This window comes from Anas acuta, chromosome 11 (genome assembly GCF_963932015.1).
Source record: "Anas acuta chromosome 11, bAnaAcu1.1, whole genome shotgun sequence".
Taxonomy (NCBI): Eukaryota; Metazoa; Chordata; class Aves; order Anseriformes; family Anatidae; genus Anas; species Anas acuta.
In genome coordinates, this window is record NC_088989.1 from 18,004,669 (window position 1) to 18,022,715 (window position 18,047).

At 37.7% G+C, this 18,047-nt stretch overlaps 1 protein-coding gene across 5 annotated transcripts in view; it reads right to left on the bottom strand.

Moving 5' to 3' along the window:
- RAF1 (Raf-1 proto-oncogene, serine/threonine kinase) overlaps positions 1-18,047 on the bottom strand; it is a 78,647-nt gene that overhangs the window by 4,088 nt on the left and 56,512 nt on the right. For 3 of the 5 annotated variants that reach the window (XM_068694605.1, XM_068694606.1, XM_068694607.1), the window contains 9 exons: positions 17,111-17,264; positions 15,550-15,609; positions 13,695-13,722; positions 13,474-13,601; positions 12,792-12,909; positions 7,383-7,467; positions 6,157-6,333; positions 4,493-4,539; positions 2,985-3,103 (listed from right to left, as the gene is read on the bottom strand). In XM_068694605.1, the coding sequence (XP_068550706.1) occupies positions 2,985-3,103; positions 4,493-4,539; positions 6,157-6,333; positions 7,383-7,467; positions 12,792-12,909; positions 13,474-13,601; positions 13,695-13,722; positions 15,550-15,609; positions 17,111-17,264 (916 nt within the window). The remainder of the gene's footprint in view (positions 1-2,984; positions 3,104-4,492; positions 4,540-6,156; positions 6,334-7,382; positions 7,468-12,791; positions 12,910-13,473; positions 13,602-13,694; positions 13,723-15,549; positions 15,610-17,110; positions 17,265-18,047) is intronic. The other 2 variants (XM_068694608.1, XM_068694604.1) reach the window with 1 other exon arrangement.

Consider the following 18,047-nt stretch of genomic DNA (forward strand, 5'->3'; position numbering starts at 1 on the left):
TTAATGGAGCTCTGAAACAGACAAATGGAAGGTACAATGGAAGCAGAAGAGTTCAGAAATAATTAGTAAACAAAGGTAAAACTCAGAGATCCTGAAGTATCCTGAGTTCAGTCAGTGTTATTCTGCATCTTACAAATACACAGGCAGATACATACACATACAATTGCGTGTAAACAAAAAAAACAACACTTGAATTCAACAAGCATTTTGCCATTATATTTGCAATATATATTGGCTTTTTTTCCTTCATCTCTTACATAAAACTGCGAATGATTTTCTCACTGTCAGTTTTAAAGCAAGCATAGAGATTAAAAGGGAAAGACACCTGCCTGACAAGAACGCTATTTGTTGGGTATGAAGTTCCAAAATATTACCTGCAAGTCAAGCTGCACACATGCAAATAATGGACTTAAACAAACTACAGAAAGAAGAACGCCTAAAGCTGCGCTGCCTAAACCATTCAGGTTCCTTGCAGCAGACTCACTCCTGCGGCTCCAGAGAAATGGGCACTTGGCCCACACCCACAGGCACCGAGCCCCCCGGGTCTGCTGACAGCCAGGGCTGGGGAAGGAGGATGAGGAGGTCCCGTGCCAAGAGCCTTCTCCATCAAGCACACTGCCTTGAGTTAGAAGAACCACTCGATGCTCTCTTCTACCCAGAAGCATTCAAGCCCCTTCAGGAAGTGTCAATGGCAATAGGCAGTCTGGCACAAGAACATTTTTCTGCTCCTTCTCCTGAACTTACAAGAAAAGTGCTTCTTAAGAAAATAATTCAGATAAGATGGATGCAAAAATAATACCAGTGGTTAGAGCATCTGCATGAGAAGAGACCTTTTTCCCACCTGCTTCAAGGACTATTTCCCAGGGCATTCATGATACCAGTAGGCATTTCAAATGGACATGCAGTTTTGTTCTTCTGTTAACAGAACTCACATCCTTCCTCCAACAAAACCTAAATGCTCCCGAATTCTTTTCTGTTACTTTAAACATTTTACCACATTCAATCTATTTGTCCATTAAAAACCCGTGAGCAGGCAAGCAAGAGGCCTAAATATAAAACTGTTATACAGACTAAATTGCTTGAAAAATTGATAATAAAACATTTACACAAAATAAAAAATTGCATATATTGAAGATCATGGAAGAAATGCAAGAGCACTCTCATCTTTGCAAAGCAAAGTAACATTATGATGCTAAAAAAAAAAAATGTTGACTGATTTAGTGAAACAATGCATCAACCATCAAAGCATCTTTCTGGTTAACTAAGACTTTTTCCCCTAAAGAAGTCCCTCAGAATTACTGAACGAAGCACTACTTAAAAGTACCACAGCATAACAAAAACTCAGATCATATCAACTTTCAAGGAACCCAAATTCATCTTCTTTCCATGTAATGACAAGTCAGCAAGATGGTCTATAACTGATTAAAATGACAAAACTGCAAAAAGCAAAAAATGCATTTTTTTTCCCTCCAAGATGCTGTATGTACATAGGCATACTGTTATGTGCTAATTTTAAGTATCTTATGGAAGTTATAAGGAACTTTGTTTAAATTGATTTCGAAACTTGGTTTCAGGTTCTTTGCGCGTTTTCTGTCACAAACAAATGCTGGCCAAGTATCCTGGTATTCTTAATGAGCACTTCCTGCCTTTTCTCAAAGTACAAATACCCAAGTAACAATGAAGGCTGCTAGGAATTAAAAAAATAAAAATAAAAAGGAAAACCTGTTTCAAGTAACACCTGCAAGTCATTCAGCATTAAGGATCTGAAGATGTAGTATGTACAAACACGTCACACTCAGCAAGTCCCCTCTAACTGGTTAACACTTCTATGAAGCATATACCACAAGTATTCCTACCTGAGAGCTACAAAATACTGTTAATTAAGCCACATTCTGAATCTAAATACATCACAGTATTAACAAAAATGGGTCAAGTGAAACTTCAACAGCACATTTATGGAACATTGGTGCTAAACAAGACATCCTTGTGTAATTTTAATGATGCTTTTTAACTTGGTAATTGGCACTGCTCGATTATTCCATTTGCTCGATTCAAGTCACATACCTGAAAAGTTGCTTGATTTTTTCCAAATGATTTTTGTAAGGAAAATTGTGGAACTGCCTTCTAAGTTCTCGCAGAAATGAAACATGAAGGCAATCACTGGGAAAGTCCTCTTTGGCATAGGACTTTGCCATAACACTTCAAAAGAATCCCCACAAACTTTCCAGCAGAATTTAAGAACTTCCACACGCAAACTCACATTCACCCACAACGCTTCTGAGCTGCCTCAAAACTTCCTGCAGCAATCTCATGCAAGGGAAGGACCAGCGGTGGGCCTCACAGCTCCATCTGGGTGCATATCAAGTATTGTACAAGCACCAAAGATGACTGGTGCTCTTCCCCACACTTCAAGGAGCACTTCCCATCCTGTGCCCAGCCACCTGACAAAGCTGCTGGATGTGTAACCAGCGAGTACACGAGGTGGGATATCACCGAGTCTGTAGCAGGGCGCAGGGGAAGAAGAGGCCACGATGAAGAACACAGATAAAGACAGCATCTCACCCAGCTCCCCCAAAGCCACTATTAAGCAGATTAAAGGCTGCTGTTCTCCAGTGAGGAGAGCCCTTTGGGGGAAACGTAGGATGACTGCAGGAGAAAGACTCTCCTCTCCTCTTGGAACAACTCCTTGCAATTCCACCAACAGCTCTGTCTCTACCCTCTATGTTTAGAGCTCCAAAAATGCAAGAGGAAAACCTTTAGATTCACATGGTGAATGGTGTCTACTTTGGACAATCAAGCACCTCAGCACTTCGTTCTTCAATTTTAACTTGTCCTACAACTGGAGTAAATGTCTACACAGTACTAACAGCATACATCGTCACTTAGATTTAAAGCTTTGCCCAAGATCTCGTGCTCAACAGACAAAACATACTTTAGCAGAATGAAAGGAAACTATTCAAGAAGCAGCACAGTGTTTTGCTCACCATCCACAAGATTGAACCAGTGGGTTGTTCCACCTGTTGTGATCCACTCCACCTGGACTTTACAGTTGCCAGACCAAAGTCTCCTATTTTCACTGTGAGTCCTTCATGAAGAAATATATCTGAACAGCTGTTAAAGAAATTCTGTAAAAAACTTGAGTAAATAATGCTGAATTTTCTGTCATGATTACAAAGCATCTGGTTAGGGTCCTCACAAATACAAGTCAACTATCCAGGAACAGTGCTGGTTTTTTCTTTTGCCTACTATGCGTTGCATCTTAGAGAAAAAGTAATTTTATGGCATCTGTATTTACAGAATTAACACTTAGGACCAAACAAGACTGTTATGTTTTAGCGTTACTTGTATATTTATCTTCTTTACAAGGTACTATAGAAATTAACTGTTGACATCAAATACAGGTACTTAAAGAAAATGCTGTCAAGAGACACAGAGAAACACCACAGAAGCCATCACAACAATAAAAAGAAAACTAAGAAAAAAATATTGCAAAACAAATATCTAAATAAAATTATTTACATAAAGCCCTCTGGTAGATCTCCTGAAATTTAACCACGATCTAACTACTCCCACTGGAAAAATGCAGGTCTGCACTAGTTGTAACCTATCTGCTTAATAGGTTTGTCTGTAAAGATTGAGAGGCTAGAACTTTCTTTGGATTATTTTAAGAAATACTTCTACAATTTCATTTAAGAATGTCTTAAATTTGAGAAGATGATTCAGAAATATCATGACAGACAAAAGAATCACAAAGTCCTAACCTCCTATACACTAAATTCCTATATACTGAAGTGATTATTTTTCTAGCCTAACTGAAAAGGGAAATTCCTTAAACTATGGAACTACTGGATTTGACCTATCTTTTAATACCTTTGCAAAACATTCTGTTCACGTTAGGAAAGGAAGTTACCACCCATGTGCTAACTCAGTAAGTTCTCTTCTCAGCAATTTCAAAATCAGACATTTTCAAGGGTGAAAGAGATCAGTTCACAACATTCTCTGCATGCGTTACTAAATTCAAATTTTTGAAAGAAATATATTGGTAAAAGGTCCCATTTACTTGAGTTTAAATTAGAATTTTTGGCTTCATTTCTGCCAGTCATCTGAAGAGGTTTTAAATTTACTAAAGATACAGCGTGGGGCCCATGTGTGTACATATGCATTGGTATGCACATGTATCCCCCCATCAAGTAGCACGTCCCTACAGTAACTTCCAGCTAACAGAGATATATTGCATAAATACCATTTAATTAAAAAAAAGACACTTCTGGAGCATGCCTGCTACATCTCTTTTTTCATCTTTATCACAACAGTTCAGTAAGCATGCACATACCTTCTATGCGAGTCCTTGCTAAACATATCTTCTCAGGCATCCAGAGGAATTGCTCATTTTTAGTTATATACATTTGAAACAGTTATTTCAAGCCTCCAGAAAATCCATGTTAACAACAAATCACTCACATTAATGTGTGATTAAGTTAGGAAAGGATACTATTGGACTTCATGTCTCTGTGGATGATATTCTTCGCATGTAAGTAGCTACAAAAGAAAAAACAGAAAAGTGACATATTGGAGGCTGTTCGTATAAACTGGGCCTTTGGATTTACTGATAGGCACTGTCAGTTTACTACATACTCAGCCACGTTCATAATCTCTTGCTTTAGTGAATTTACAGGATACAGATAGATTTACAGGAAAAAGAAATGTAGCAAGTGCTAGTCAACTACAAAGCTCCAGCATTACAGAAAGTGAAAGCCACGTAAATAAATCTCAAGAAGAGAAATAGCAGCATCGCTGTCATGTAATGTAATAACGCCCTAGAGAACCTGATGCCATCCTCTTATTCATGAAATTTGCATGCTCTGCTAAGGCTCACTTTTCACAAACTGTTTCAATCTGCAGTCATAATATATGTGCCTGGTTTGCTGGGTGTCAGACTGGAAACCTGGGTCCTGACTTAAAAAACAGATGAGCACTGACAGCTTCAGCAAATTGACATTTGCATCTTCTATGCTACGAAAACTAATATTGATTGGTCTGAAACAGAACTGAGGTGGTTACTGTTTCTACTCAGACATCTAGAGAACTTTTCCAAGATTTATCTGTGTGAGGGATCTGCCACTGGAGAATGAAAAGAGCCATCCCTTCATCTCACAGAAGTACTGTCAATATTAATTAGTGCTTACCAAAGCACTGCAATGTTATGGTAACACTGTGTGGTGGTAAAATTATTATTTAAGATTTGAGAGGTCTAAGAAGTTTATTTTACCTAAAAGAACATTCCTTTCAACTAAAAGCTATCAGTCCCACAGGCTCCACCAAGAGCCATCTCTCCATATTGTCACACTGACTCCTTGCTAGAACCATGGCAGTTAACAAGCTACTCGAGGTGGCCAACCCTACTGAGTAGTTGGCCTTGGTAACAGGATGATTGTTTTTCCTTACTGCCTTTTTCCCTCTAACAGCATATAGATCGGATCTTTGCAATCACTTGGCAAAGAACAGGGGAGCAGAGGGAGAAATGCTGTCCAATGTTCTTTCACTAAGGTCAAAGTTGATAAAGCTTCTGTCTGACCTGTCTTAAACTGTACTTGCATTATTATACACTCAGAGTCCCTATATTCTCCAACAACAGGGGAAAAAAAGAAGGAACTTAATAATTCCAAGTTTAGAATATGATCTCATCTATTGCTTTTCAGCAAGACCTTAAGGTACGATGTAGATAAAATACAGAAACATTGACTCTTACTGGCTAGTGGTCTAACATGAATTAAGACAAGATTATCAGAAAAATCCTAGATGAAAGAAAGTGACAATGCATACAACAGTGCTGGATTAAGGCTGCACAAAATCTTTTTCATTTGAGTACTTAACTTTGCAGTCTTAACAGTCCTTTGACATGGATCAGAGCGTAACCTTTTAGAACTACGTGGCAAAGATTTCAATAGTGTTTAAGAAGTTCTGAAATATGTAGATTCATCACAAATCTTCATTCACACGCTCTGTACACAGACACTAACTCCTGACCCAGTACACCAGCTGGACAGATCAAAGTCTCGGAGCAATAGCTCTAAGGTTGCATATTAAGGTTTGGGGAAGGAAAAGGAAAGGTAGTTCCAAGAGATGAGAACAGACACTATTATTGATCCTACTCACTCCATTCCTTGTGCTGTCTGCCGAGCAATATCAATGAGCTGGAACATTTGGAACTTGGTCTCTTGAACATGCAGGTGTTTATACAGACTGCTTCCTTCACACCACTGTGTAACAATGGCCAGGTTATCTTTAGTCATGTAGCCCATAAAGAGCAAAATATTAACATGCCGAGTCTTCCTAATAGAAAGGAGCAGAAAAAGACATTAGTATCTTTACAAAAAGTATTTTCAAGTTCTTTTGAAAATGTATTCCCATCTGAAGGAACATATATTTCAGCTTTCAAGTCCAAAAACAAACAGTTTAAGTATAGACGTGTAAAGTTTGTTTTTAAAAATAATAAAAATATGCCACAGTCACTAATTTGTTTGCTTTTTTTTTATTAGCTTATTTTCTTTTTAGATAAAATACTTCCTTTTAATTCCAAGGAAGTTATTTAAGAACAATGTTTAAGAGAAAGATGTCAAGAAAACTCAGGGTTTTTGAAATTAGTAACCAACAGTCACACTTGCAAGTGGAATTAGAATAAGTGACTGAAATAATAAAAATCTCCCTGAAAGCTATGAAAAAGTGACAACTTAAAATATACGATTGAATCCCAATAGGAAACTAAAGGGTTATTATAACCTGGAAAGGAGTTAACAGATGAAAAATATAGTTCCTAGATATTCTAACAGGTTCAGTTGCAGGATTCAGTTTTAAAATTAGTTACTTCATTTCAGTATTAAAATTAGTTACTTTAATTTTAATTAGACATTACAATACCAGTATTTGAAAGCAGAATACATGGAAAGTTACATGGATCAGGGGAATTATTCCCATGGATACAAGGGAATTATGCTGTAATTTAAAAAAGGTACAGATTGAATATTCTATCTGGTTATGAGCATTATGGCAGAATTTGTTAATCTTCACCTGCTATTACATGCCAAATGTGACCTGAAGGACTATGGTTGTTAGTATTAGATATCTGAAAAAAACAAATTTCAGATTTCAAATTTTCAAACAAATTTCAGTGAGGAACCACTGAGTTACTGCTGGTGTCTCAGAGCTCTACAATAGTATTCAGGGGTTTTGCCATATGCTCTCTTTTCTGTTGTTTTTCTCTGGAGATCTGCTTTTTCTACCTATCAAACATAGAATATTGGGTAAGATGGCTTAAAGGAGAGGTAGTAGGTAAATACAGTGACATCACGTAACAAAACGTAGCAAAGAAACTGTGAACTCACCTTAATACAGCCACTTCATTTCTGAAAGCCTGGAACTGTTCTGGGGTTGGATCTACAACCTTTAGTATCTTCACGGCTACATCCCCTGAAAACACATTTACAGTAAAAATTATTAAAAATGCCTTTGTTTTGCAAAAATAATAAATAATGGTACTTTACGGTATATGCAAAATCCCTAGGTTGTGCACAGCACACCTCTAGTAATCTGTACATAGGTCGGGATTTTCCTGCAGATACTTGAACTTCTGTAGTACCACACAATTCATTTACCTGAATTTGAGAGCAATGAAAGCCATTAATTGTTCAACATGCTTCCCTTCTATTTTGTAACAGATACAGTTGGCTAGAACTAAATGTATGCTTTTTTGCAGGATTTGAAGCTATTAAAATCTCAAATGGGTGCAGTCACAGCTGTTTCATAGGATGATCTTTTAGTGTAGCTGCATTCTCAGCATATTACTTCAAGCACAGTCACAACAGAGCCTCTCGGCTTCCGAACAGTACGCAAAGTCTCATCACTATCCTTTTTATATCCAGCTTTACCATATACGTGTGTGTGTATAAACTTTTATTTTTTTTAAATACATACAAACTCTGTTTATCCTAAAGCTAGATATTTATTTTTACTTATAAACATCTCAAGTCCCTGAATCTCAGGGTAGGGCCTGGGGGAACAAAGTCGCTCCCATCATAAAAAAAGGTCAGGCTCAGGGCTATCTGAGACACCTGAACACACGTGTCCATGGGACCCGACAAGATGCATCCCAGGGTCCTTAGGGAATTGGCTGATGTAGTTGCTAAGCCACCCTTCATCGTATTTGAAAAGTCATGGCAGTCAGGCAAAGTTCCCAGCAGCTAGAGAAAAAAAGACTCACGCCCATTTTTAAAGGGCAGTAAGAAGAACCCTAGGAACTACCAACCCGTCAGCCTCACCTCAGTGCCTAGTATGATCATGGAACCAATCCTCCTGGGAGTTACCACATGGAAGACAGGGAGGTGATTAGGGACAGCCAACATGGCTTCAGCCAAGGTAAGTCCTGCCTGACTCATCGGCCTTCTACGATGAGGTGACCGCAGCAGCGTACAAGGGAAGAGCAACTGCTCTCATCTACCTGGATTTCTGCAGTGCCTTTGATATGGTTCCCCACAACATTCTTGCCTCTAAACTGGAGAAATATGGATTTGATGGCTAGACTATTTGAAGGACAAGGAATTGGTTTAACTGGCTTTCCATGGCCAAATGGAAACCTGTAACGAGTGGTGTCCCTCAAAGGTCCGTACTGGGACCAACACTATTTAACATCTTCATTAACGACACAGGCAGCAGGACTGAATGCACCCTCAACAGGTTTGTAGACGACACCCAAGTGCAGTGGTGCAGTTGACGTGTGTGTTAGTGGGAAGAGATGTCCTCCAGGGGGTCACTGACAGGCTTGAGAAGTAGGTCCAAGTGAACCTCAAACCTCAATAAGGTGCTGCACCAGGGCTGGGGCAATCCCCAGTACCAGTACGGGCTGGGGGATGAACTGATGGAAAGCCTTGGGGGTACTGCTGGGTGCAACATCACATACGAGCTAGCAGTGTTTGTAGCCCAGAAAGCCAGCCATATTCTGGGCTGCATCAAAGGAATCATGGCCAGCAGGTCACGGGAGGTGACCCTGCCCCTCTGCTCTGCCAAGGCCCCACCTGGAGCACTGCATCCAGCTCTGGGCTCCCCGGTACGAGACATTGGTGAACCTGTGAGAGCACATCCAGAGGAGGAGCATAAAAATGATCCAAGGGTTGGAACACCTCCCTGTGAAGAAAAGCTGAAAGAGCTGGGGGCGTTTAGCCTAGGAAAGGCATTAGGGAGACCTTACTGCAGCCTTTCAACAGGAAGATGGAGGAAGACTTTTTTTTTTTTTTTTTACCACATCGTGTAGTAACAGGAAAAGGGATAGCAGTTTTAGACTGCAAGAAGGTTCATTTACAATGAAAAAAATCTTCTAGAATTATACTGAGGGTGCTGAGACACTGAAACAGGTTGCCCAGATTTCTTGTGGTTGCCCCATCACTGGGAACATTCCAAGTCTGGCTGGACAAGGCTTTCAGCAACCCCATCTAGTGACTGTCCCTGCCAAGGGACTAGGTGGCTTTGAAAGGTCCCTTCCAACCCAAACCGTTCCCTGATTTGTACATAAATTTCCCAGCTGCTAAGGTTCAGGAACGGGAGGAATAAATGTTCTGTTCAGGAATAGCAGAAAAATTATGAACAATATAACTGATTTTAAGATTCAGTAACAAGTTGGGGTCTAAGTAAAGTATCTTACTGTTCTTTAAGCTGATATTTTTTTTTTTCCTAAAAGATTCATTTGAATTGATGTCAGTGCACATGCTTGGTTTAAATTTCAGTGTCTGTTGAAGGGTAATCCAGAAAGGAATGAATACAGGACGTCTCAGACCTATCTGTTTAAGGACTATTTCCGCAGAATAAAGTTGTAAAAAGCTTTACAGTGTACATCTAGAAAACAGTACAACTGAACTGATCAAAAAGGCACAACAGTAGAATGAAGCTGACTGTTCTAATGCAAGTAAAGCCACCAACAGCAAAACCCACCGATTCCTCAGTGAAATATGTAAACACCAAAATCGTATTAACTATGGATGGACAGAACATTTTATAATTCAAGAGGGGGTAAACTTGCCTTGACACCGTCCCAAGAAGGTAAAAGGGGCTCAGGAAAACTGAAACTTATTCTTAGTGCACATACAAGCCGAGAAATTTGAGAGCAGCTCTCTTCTCAGCTAGGCTTATCGCACCGTCTGGGGGCTGCTGCCACTTCGCATTGCAGCACCACCACCTACACTACAGAAAAAATCCCTAGAACGACAGATTTCTCTGCTACCACAATCAACTCATTCTTAATATGGTCTCTCTTCCAAGATACCCATGGAACACAGAATATTTTAGAGAATTTTATATTCTCTAGAACATAATGATCAGCTGAAGACATTAGGAATACTAACAGCTCAATTAAAAAAGATGCAAAATACAAAAAGCATATGCAGACTGGTACTTGAAAGTTTCAGAGAAAGTACCCTGATGGAAACTGCAGTACCTTCCACTGTAGTTACTGTATAATTTCAATTTACAGAAAAGAAGTGCAAGTATTGAACACATTGCTGTACATTTATATCTTCTTCCTTTAACTTCCATAAATGCAATGTACTTCATATTCCATCCTTCAGCATCTTCCTAAAAAGAACCATCTCACATTTTCGGTATGAATTTTTTTTTTCTATAGTTTAAGAGACCTCTCTGTTTACACACCAGAACAGTAAAAAATTAATTGGTAGAAAGACAACCAGTCCCACATGACTACCAAAACCAACCCGTGAAGTACCCGGTACATACTGCAACTACCATTCATATACAAGGCAAGACCAACAGATGTCTCTCAGTACGTGAAGTATATTGCTAGGATATGCCAAGACAAGGATGCAGCATCCACTGATTATAAACCAAGTATTTTCATATTATTTTTCAACATATTCTCCACTGTGATCCTTGCTCCACTAATTAAGTGATGTTTTTAGTTTCATACTGGCTTTTATCAAATCAGGTGCCACACTTTTTTAGGCTGCATGGTGTTCCCCAAGCAGTTTCCTCTACAGAAAGAAATACATGATAGCACTTGTTTGTTTAGCAGCAATCTGAAGACAATTAGCTTCCACCACCCCCCAACCACCAAAAACCTAGAACTGATTACCAGGGTCAAAGGGGAAATGAGTGTTTATGATAGGTAGTCTTCCAACCCATTTAAACTGCCTTGGTTCTCTTTCCTCCTTTTAAATTTAGAAGCATGCTACAGGACACTACAGGATCCAAATGAGGTCTGTAACAGAAGTGGTGCAAATATTAAAATTAGTACTTAACCATCAGAACAATCTGGAACAGTATGGAAGTGCAAGATACCTGTTCAACTAGAGACGCACTCCTCATTGCAAGACTGCCCTTGACACTATCATATCAATGAAATTGATAAATTTAATTCTTATTTTGGAAGACTAAGTCAGGGAATCTTAGTGGAAACCTAATACAGTTTACACACAGTTGTACACATTCTCTTAACAGCTCTTAGGTGCTCTCCAAACATACAGTGCAAACAGACCTTCGTGGCTGAGCATGTTAGGAAAGCTGACACCTCTACCTGAACCCAGAATTTCTGTTTAAGTTTGCAGCAATCTGCAATACTTGATTTCCTTTAGCTTCACCAAGACAGTTTTATTGCTGCATTTGTACTATTAGAATAGGTTACTAAAAAAATCTGCACTTCATTAAATTGTGCACTGTGAACTCCCCATTTCTACAATTCTAAATGGAAAAGACTTGCAAGAACTACACTTTTAAATCTTTCAACACCACACTGCAACTGACAGTTACAAAAACAACAAACAAAAACAAAAAAGGAAAAAAATGCTGTCCTAGAATTTCACTTTAACAGGAAGTCAGCAACATTAAAAAAAAAAAAAAAAAGGATAGAAAGAAAGAATGATTTCAGTTACTTTGCTTTGCTGACATTAATTCATAAAATCAAACTGTCAATTTTTGGTAATTTAACATCATCTTTTCCCCGAAAACAGGAGAACTATACCAGTTACGTCAAACAAGACACTGAATCTTACTAATATAGAATTAGGTGATAGTTATACAGCTATTTTGTGCACACAACTGAAGGTCATTTGTAAATTGCAGCTCCACGCAGCTCCTGTTTAACACATGAAGTTCTTGATACACCAAAAATATTTGCAAATGTTTTGGTAAAAAAAGTATTCACAAGAAATTCACATTTATAACCTTGTTTAGTGACATCTTACTTTTTTTTCCGCCTCTTGATTTCTGTGTTTCAAGGGCTTTGTGTTGTGTTTCTTTCTATATAAGATGCCCTGAATTTGGAATCTAGTTCTGTAGTTCTGCAGTGTGCTTCTTTTTGAAGTATTCCAGCAACCTTTTATTATGGACTCTCACATTAACCGTATTTTTCCTTAGAAATAATCCACAGTGAAAGCAATTTACAGTTATTTCCTTCCCCTGCCACCTTTAATATAATTATGCAAATTAAACCACAGAGGTATTCAAATGAAAAAAGGTAAATTTAATTCAACATCCTGCTGTGAAATTTCAGAACATGGTATTAAAGAAAATAATGCTGGATCCAATATAACAGACATGGATATAGCAGTTGGTAGATTCAGATTTTGATGTCTGATCTGTGTCTTAGTTTTTCCCATGTTAAAATTTGGAAATTAGTATTTCTCATCCAGGACCTTTGGTGGTAGATATGCACACAGCATCATTAAAACAGTTTCACTGTTTTCTAGATTACTGTCCTTCTACAGTATCAACATTTTGAGAAGACAAGAACTTACCATGCCATTTGCCTTTGTAAACAGTTCCGAAAGAACCTGACCCTATTCTTGTAGAAAGCATGACTTCACTTGCTTCTATTTCCCAGTAATAACTGGAATCTCTTTGTCCACGAGGCCTCTGGAACAAAAGTAGGCATAGCTTCAGTTAATTATTTAATCAAGTAGATTATATACATTAATATATGCACCAAGAATTAAATAATTTCATTCACACAAAATTAGGATGCACTAAAGCCTTGAGGATTTTGTTCTGTAGCTTGCATTTATGTTTTTCTCAGTTTTGATAGGCAAAAGGGGTATCTAATAACATTAAATGAAATAAAAATTTAAATAGATAACCAAAGAAAATATTAATACACGTTCTTTATTTATTCATTTAATTATTTTCCAGAATACCATTTAATTATTTCCCAAACTATTATTTTTTTTTCATAGAAGAAATACAAAATGTATTCTTCCTGGAAGACTAACTGCTTAGGAAACTATCTTTGATTTCCGCACTAAGAACTTAAACCCTGATCTAAGACCCTCAAGAAGAACAAATAATTGTGGGTTCAAATAATCAAGTTTTTGAAGACATCTGAAATATTTAAGAAACTTACTTCCCAAAAAAAACCACAACACTCAAACTGAAGAACTCTTTTACGCATTTAAAATGTTAAAAATAGTAAAAATTACTTACAATTTTGTTTTTTTCTTGTGTATTGGATCCAGGGGCTCTCTCTCTTTGGGCTGGGACTGGGGTTTTGGGCTGAGACCAGCCAGTTGGGCTCATATTGTTAGGACTTCCAGACAGAGCAGAGGGTGAAGCTTAAATATAAAAATAGAATAAAATAGTTATGAACCATAAAATACACACAAAATAACACCACACTTTTATTATTATTATTATTGAAACCATACCTGATTCACTATGGCTTCGAATTGCATCCTGAAAAAGAGAAGATAGATCAAGAGTTAGTAAGTACACAACAGCATACAAAGAAACAAGCACAAGTAGTTGTGTTGAAATACTTCTTGATAGTTTTGATCAAGTATCATACGATATTAACCAAGACCCTTTAAAAGATAACAGCTTAGTTATTTTCTAGTTATAAGAACCCTATTTGCTATGAAGCATGCACTTTGTCAATTTTTACAACACATTAAAAATATTCACAGCATATTAAAAGGTATTACTATCAAAAAAGGGGGGGGGGAAGACATCGAACAAGAATAAACACCAGAAATACTTTCTGCATTCCCAGCACTCTGTTGCTGTACATGCTTGCATTTCAGATCTGAATATAGCTCGTGTCATGGTCCTGTATCTCCAGGGGACAATTTTTCAAAAAAGGTTTTGGATTATAAATAGGAAACTTCAAAGAGCCTCGAAAGCATTCCAGGTCAATATACATCTTGAAATAGTACGGTAGAGATATTTCAACACATAATAAGCTACATCTTGTGCTCTAATACAAAAAACAGCTCCTTTTCAAAACATTTTTTTCACAGATTAAAGTTTGATGATATTTGAAAAGCATGTTCTTACACAGCTCACTAGTTGGTACAGTATGACAGCTCTCACCTCATGCCACAGGCACTTTACAACACAACTCTACAGCCATGCACAAGATAAACTAAGCTCTGACAAACATGACTTCACAACTTTTCTCACCTGCTATGTATTATCCCAAAGAACATACAGGAAAGGTAAAATATCCAGGTACTGTATAAGTACAAAGCAAGAACATGCACTACAGAAATGTTAAACACTGTCAAAGTTAATAGAAGTCAATTCAAACTTACTAACTAATTAGTAGAATAACAAATGTAAGACTTCACAGGAGGACAGAACAAGCTGATATTCCACCACACAGTTTTCAAATTAGCCCAAATTATCCTTAGTAAAGATTCATTCACGAAATGCATCATTCTAGCTAGTTAGCTGTATTCTCCCAGGCTTGAGTTCTAAACAGTGTATTCTTGCAGAACTCCTCTACTCTAAGCCTGAGTGAATTAAAATCTATATAAACTAACAGAGAAGAATTTTTGCCAACTATTACCTTTGTCCATTTTGAGGACCATGAAGTTATTTTCAGGAACCTGCATTAATTACAAGGGGCGTTTTTCTACATCAGCCTGAGAACATAACTTCTTTCAAGCTGGCAAAGAATCACTAAATAATTTTCAATTGCTCTCGTAGTCACATATAAGTAGCTCTTATCCAAGAAGAAAGGTATTTTTGTTGAACTTTAGTCCTTATTTGAATAATATGGTTTTTGTTTATGAATTCTACAGCAAACAAACCAAAAGTGTTCTCCAGAGTTTTTCTTACAGCACAAAAAACACCATGCACCAGTGCTGCAGCCTGTCACCTTTGCTTTGATGAGAAGTACATCATGTTCCTAATCTAGGCTTTTGTACAGCTAAGTTCAACAAAATAGTTTCCAGAGAAAAACAGCCACACAACAGATGTATTTGAGAAGGTTTTAGACTTAAAAATCTGCATGACCAAATGCATCTCTAATCCAAGCCTGTTCAAGTTTATAGTAAGTATCACAGTAGTATGGCTTCAGCCGCCTAACTAAAAATGAAGCTCCTCTATCAATTTGCCTTTTTTCAATTGTTGTCCTCTGTATTTAAGTATGAACATGCTACAAAGACTTTCATTAAATCAACTCCAAATTAAACACTTCATGTGGACACTGCCATGGCTTACAAGTTATAGCAATCCTGTTAATCACAAGAAAACAAAAGGCACCAAGGAAATACCTACTCTTCCCCTCAAACAAAATCGTCTGCACCAGGAACTGGGAGAAGCATTCAGGCTGTTATTCTAGGCCAACACAGTAAGAGATAAAAGAACAGAACAGAGGAAGTATAAAAAAATATAATGAAATGTTAGGATAAATGAAAGAAAATGTAACCTAAGTTGTTTGATATATGATAATTAAGCGCAATGAAACATTTAAGTAATTATTCCTCTTCAAGCCAAAAAATATATTATTCAACCTCTGGTAAAATCCTTCAGTAGGGTGGCCTTTCCCATAGCTATCTAAAGGTATTTACTATCTTTTTTTTTTCTTTTTTTATTCAATCCTCTACGCTATTAAGAAGAGGCAGAATAGAAATCATTTCCTTCTTTACTGCTATGCATAAAGGACAAAAAAAGCAATGTCTCCTCAAAGGCTCGTTACACTACCATGTTTAATAATTCATATTCTCTTTCTGGACTGCTTCGTTTTTTTGTGTGCCATAGAAGACAGTAGGTCTGGCTTCTGAAGCAGTTAAACAAAAAAAAAAAATAGAGCAAGCTGCAAGCCTATAGGGAATGGTATCTTCCCCATGAAACCCAGCTGCCACAAAGCTTCTCACCAGAAAATCTTCATGGGGCTGCAGTGCACTTTGCTTCACTTCCACCAAAGATCCAGAGGACTTCTCTGGAGCATTGAAGAAAGCCTTCATATTTCAAAGAAGCCTACAAGCTAACAGCTGAAGAAACATGCAAGTAAACTCAGCAAAGGATTTGGTTTGGCCTAAGGAGTTTTTTAACTACTCCAGAGGGAAAAAAAAATACAGCATGTTTTCTGTAGTTCTGCAGTTCATCACTTTCTTTCTGCAAGCCTTTCCTGCAAACCACTCCCTTACACAAACAAATAATAATTAAAAATAATAATAATTAAAAAAAGAACTTTAGGCCTCACTTCAAAGAATTCTCTCTCAATGCTGCCAGTCTAAGGCTCTAAGGTAGGAGAAGGAAAAAAAAAAGTATTCTTGTAATCAAGTAACAGCAGAAGTATTCTCAAGATACAGATGGTTTTAACACACGAGCCCGGAATCCCCATCAGTTACACATGGGTGTAACACACAACCTACTGTCAGTAAGCTTTGAGTAGAGGATTCAAACCCTGAGAACTATAATATCTAGACTTACACCTCCAGCCTGACTTAAAAACAAACGTTAGCCCCCCAAAAAATCCAGATTTATAAGTCCCTAAGAACATTTTAAAATATGCCCATTAATGCATACTTTTTCTGAAAAACAGAGCTTGTTTTCTTTTCAGATCTGTGAAACCTGATTGTTAAGCTCCCCCATGTCTTTACAGACACCAAAACCTACCTAGAATTTTAGTAATTAGCAAGAATGAGCTATCAACTTTCTAGGCAATTATCACCTATATTCTTCATCACAGCCTACAAGGGAAACTGTACACAAATGACAGAAGCAAAGAAAAAAGTGTTTTTGGACTGGACAGGACATCCTGGACTATCAGATAGTCAGTCACAATTTACAGTTGTAGTTTAACTGTGTGATATTCCATCCCTCTCAGTATTACCTCAATTATCCGGCTGTCTACAGGCATTGTAGTGCTAACCATATGGACATTTGGGGTGGATGTAGATCGCTGTCTTTGGGAGAGGGAGCCCTCGTTGGAAGGATTTGATGGGTTGAATGTAAAGGCATGAGGTGTAGAATACCTGTGCTGGGAACTGGGAAGAAAAGAGAGAGAAAGTGGTTATGGTTATTTTTTGCTCCGTCTAGCAGTTGAAAAATACCGTTCAGCGTAGCCTGTCCCAAAGCAACAACATACACAGGATTTCAAACACAGTTAAAGCTGGGACTAACGTGCTAACTAAAGTATTTGGTGAGCTGAATTATTTTCACTTCAGCTTAGAAACACACCACTGATCTGGTGCGTACCTCCAAGTGTACATCTGCCATTATAAAATTTGCCACAGTTCACCTCAATCCCCATCAAATCTCATTTAAAATACTGATAAATTACTAACTGTTGGATTCATTCAGACCTGTTAAATTTAAACAAACCACTTATTTCAAGCTTATTAAATGAACAGCTTAAAAGGTACTTTTTACTGCTAAGCCCTACCTTTTTAAGTTTGCAAGACTGTTCAACTGTTCACACAGAACAGCCAGCAAGGAAGTCATGAAACCCAATACCGGTTAAAAAGAGGCCAACAGTAAAATCCAGTTCAACAAAGAGTTGCAAATCACAACTAATGTCAATCAAGCCCTATTTATTACAAATCACACAGGTAGCTTAACCAAAACCAACCTTCACCAAAAAAAAGTATAGTTAAGAAGTCATTGTTCAGTAACACTGGAAATAGAGTAAGACAGCAAAGAGAACAAAATCAATTACTGATGTAGTTCCAGCTAAAATAAATAAATAAACAAACAGAACCATTTGCAAGTCAGCTACGTGCTCTGTGTCTCACTCCTGAATAGGTCAAGATTTTTTCAAAGGGATGTAG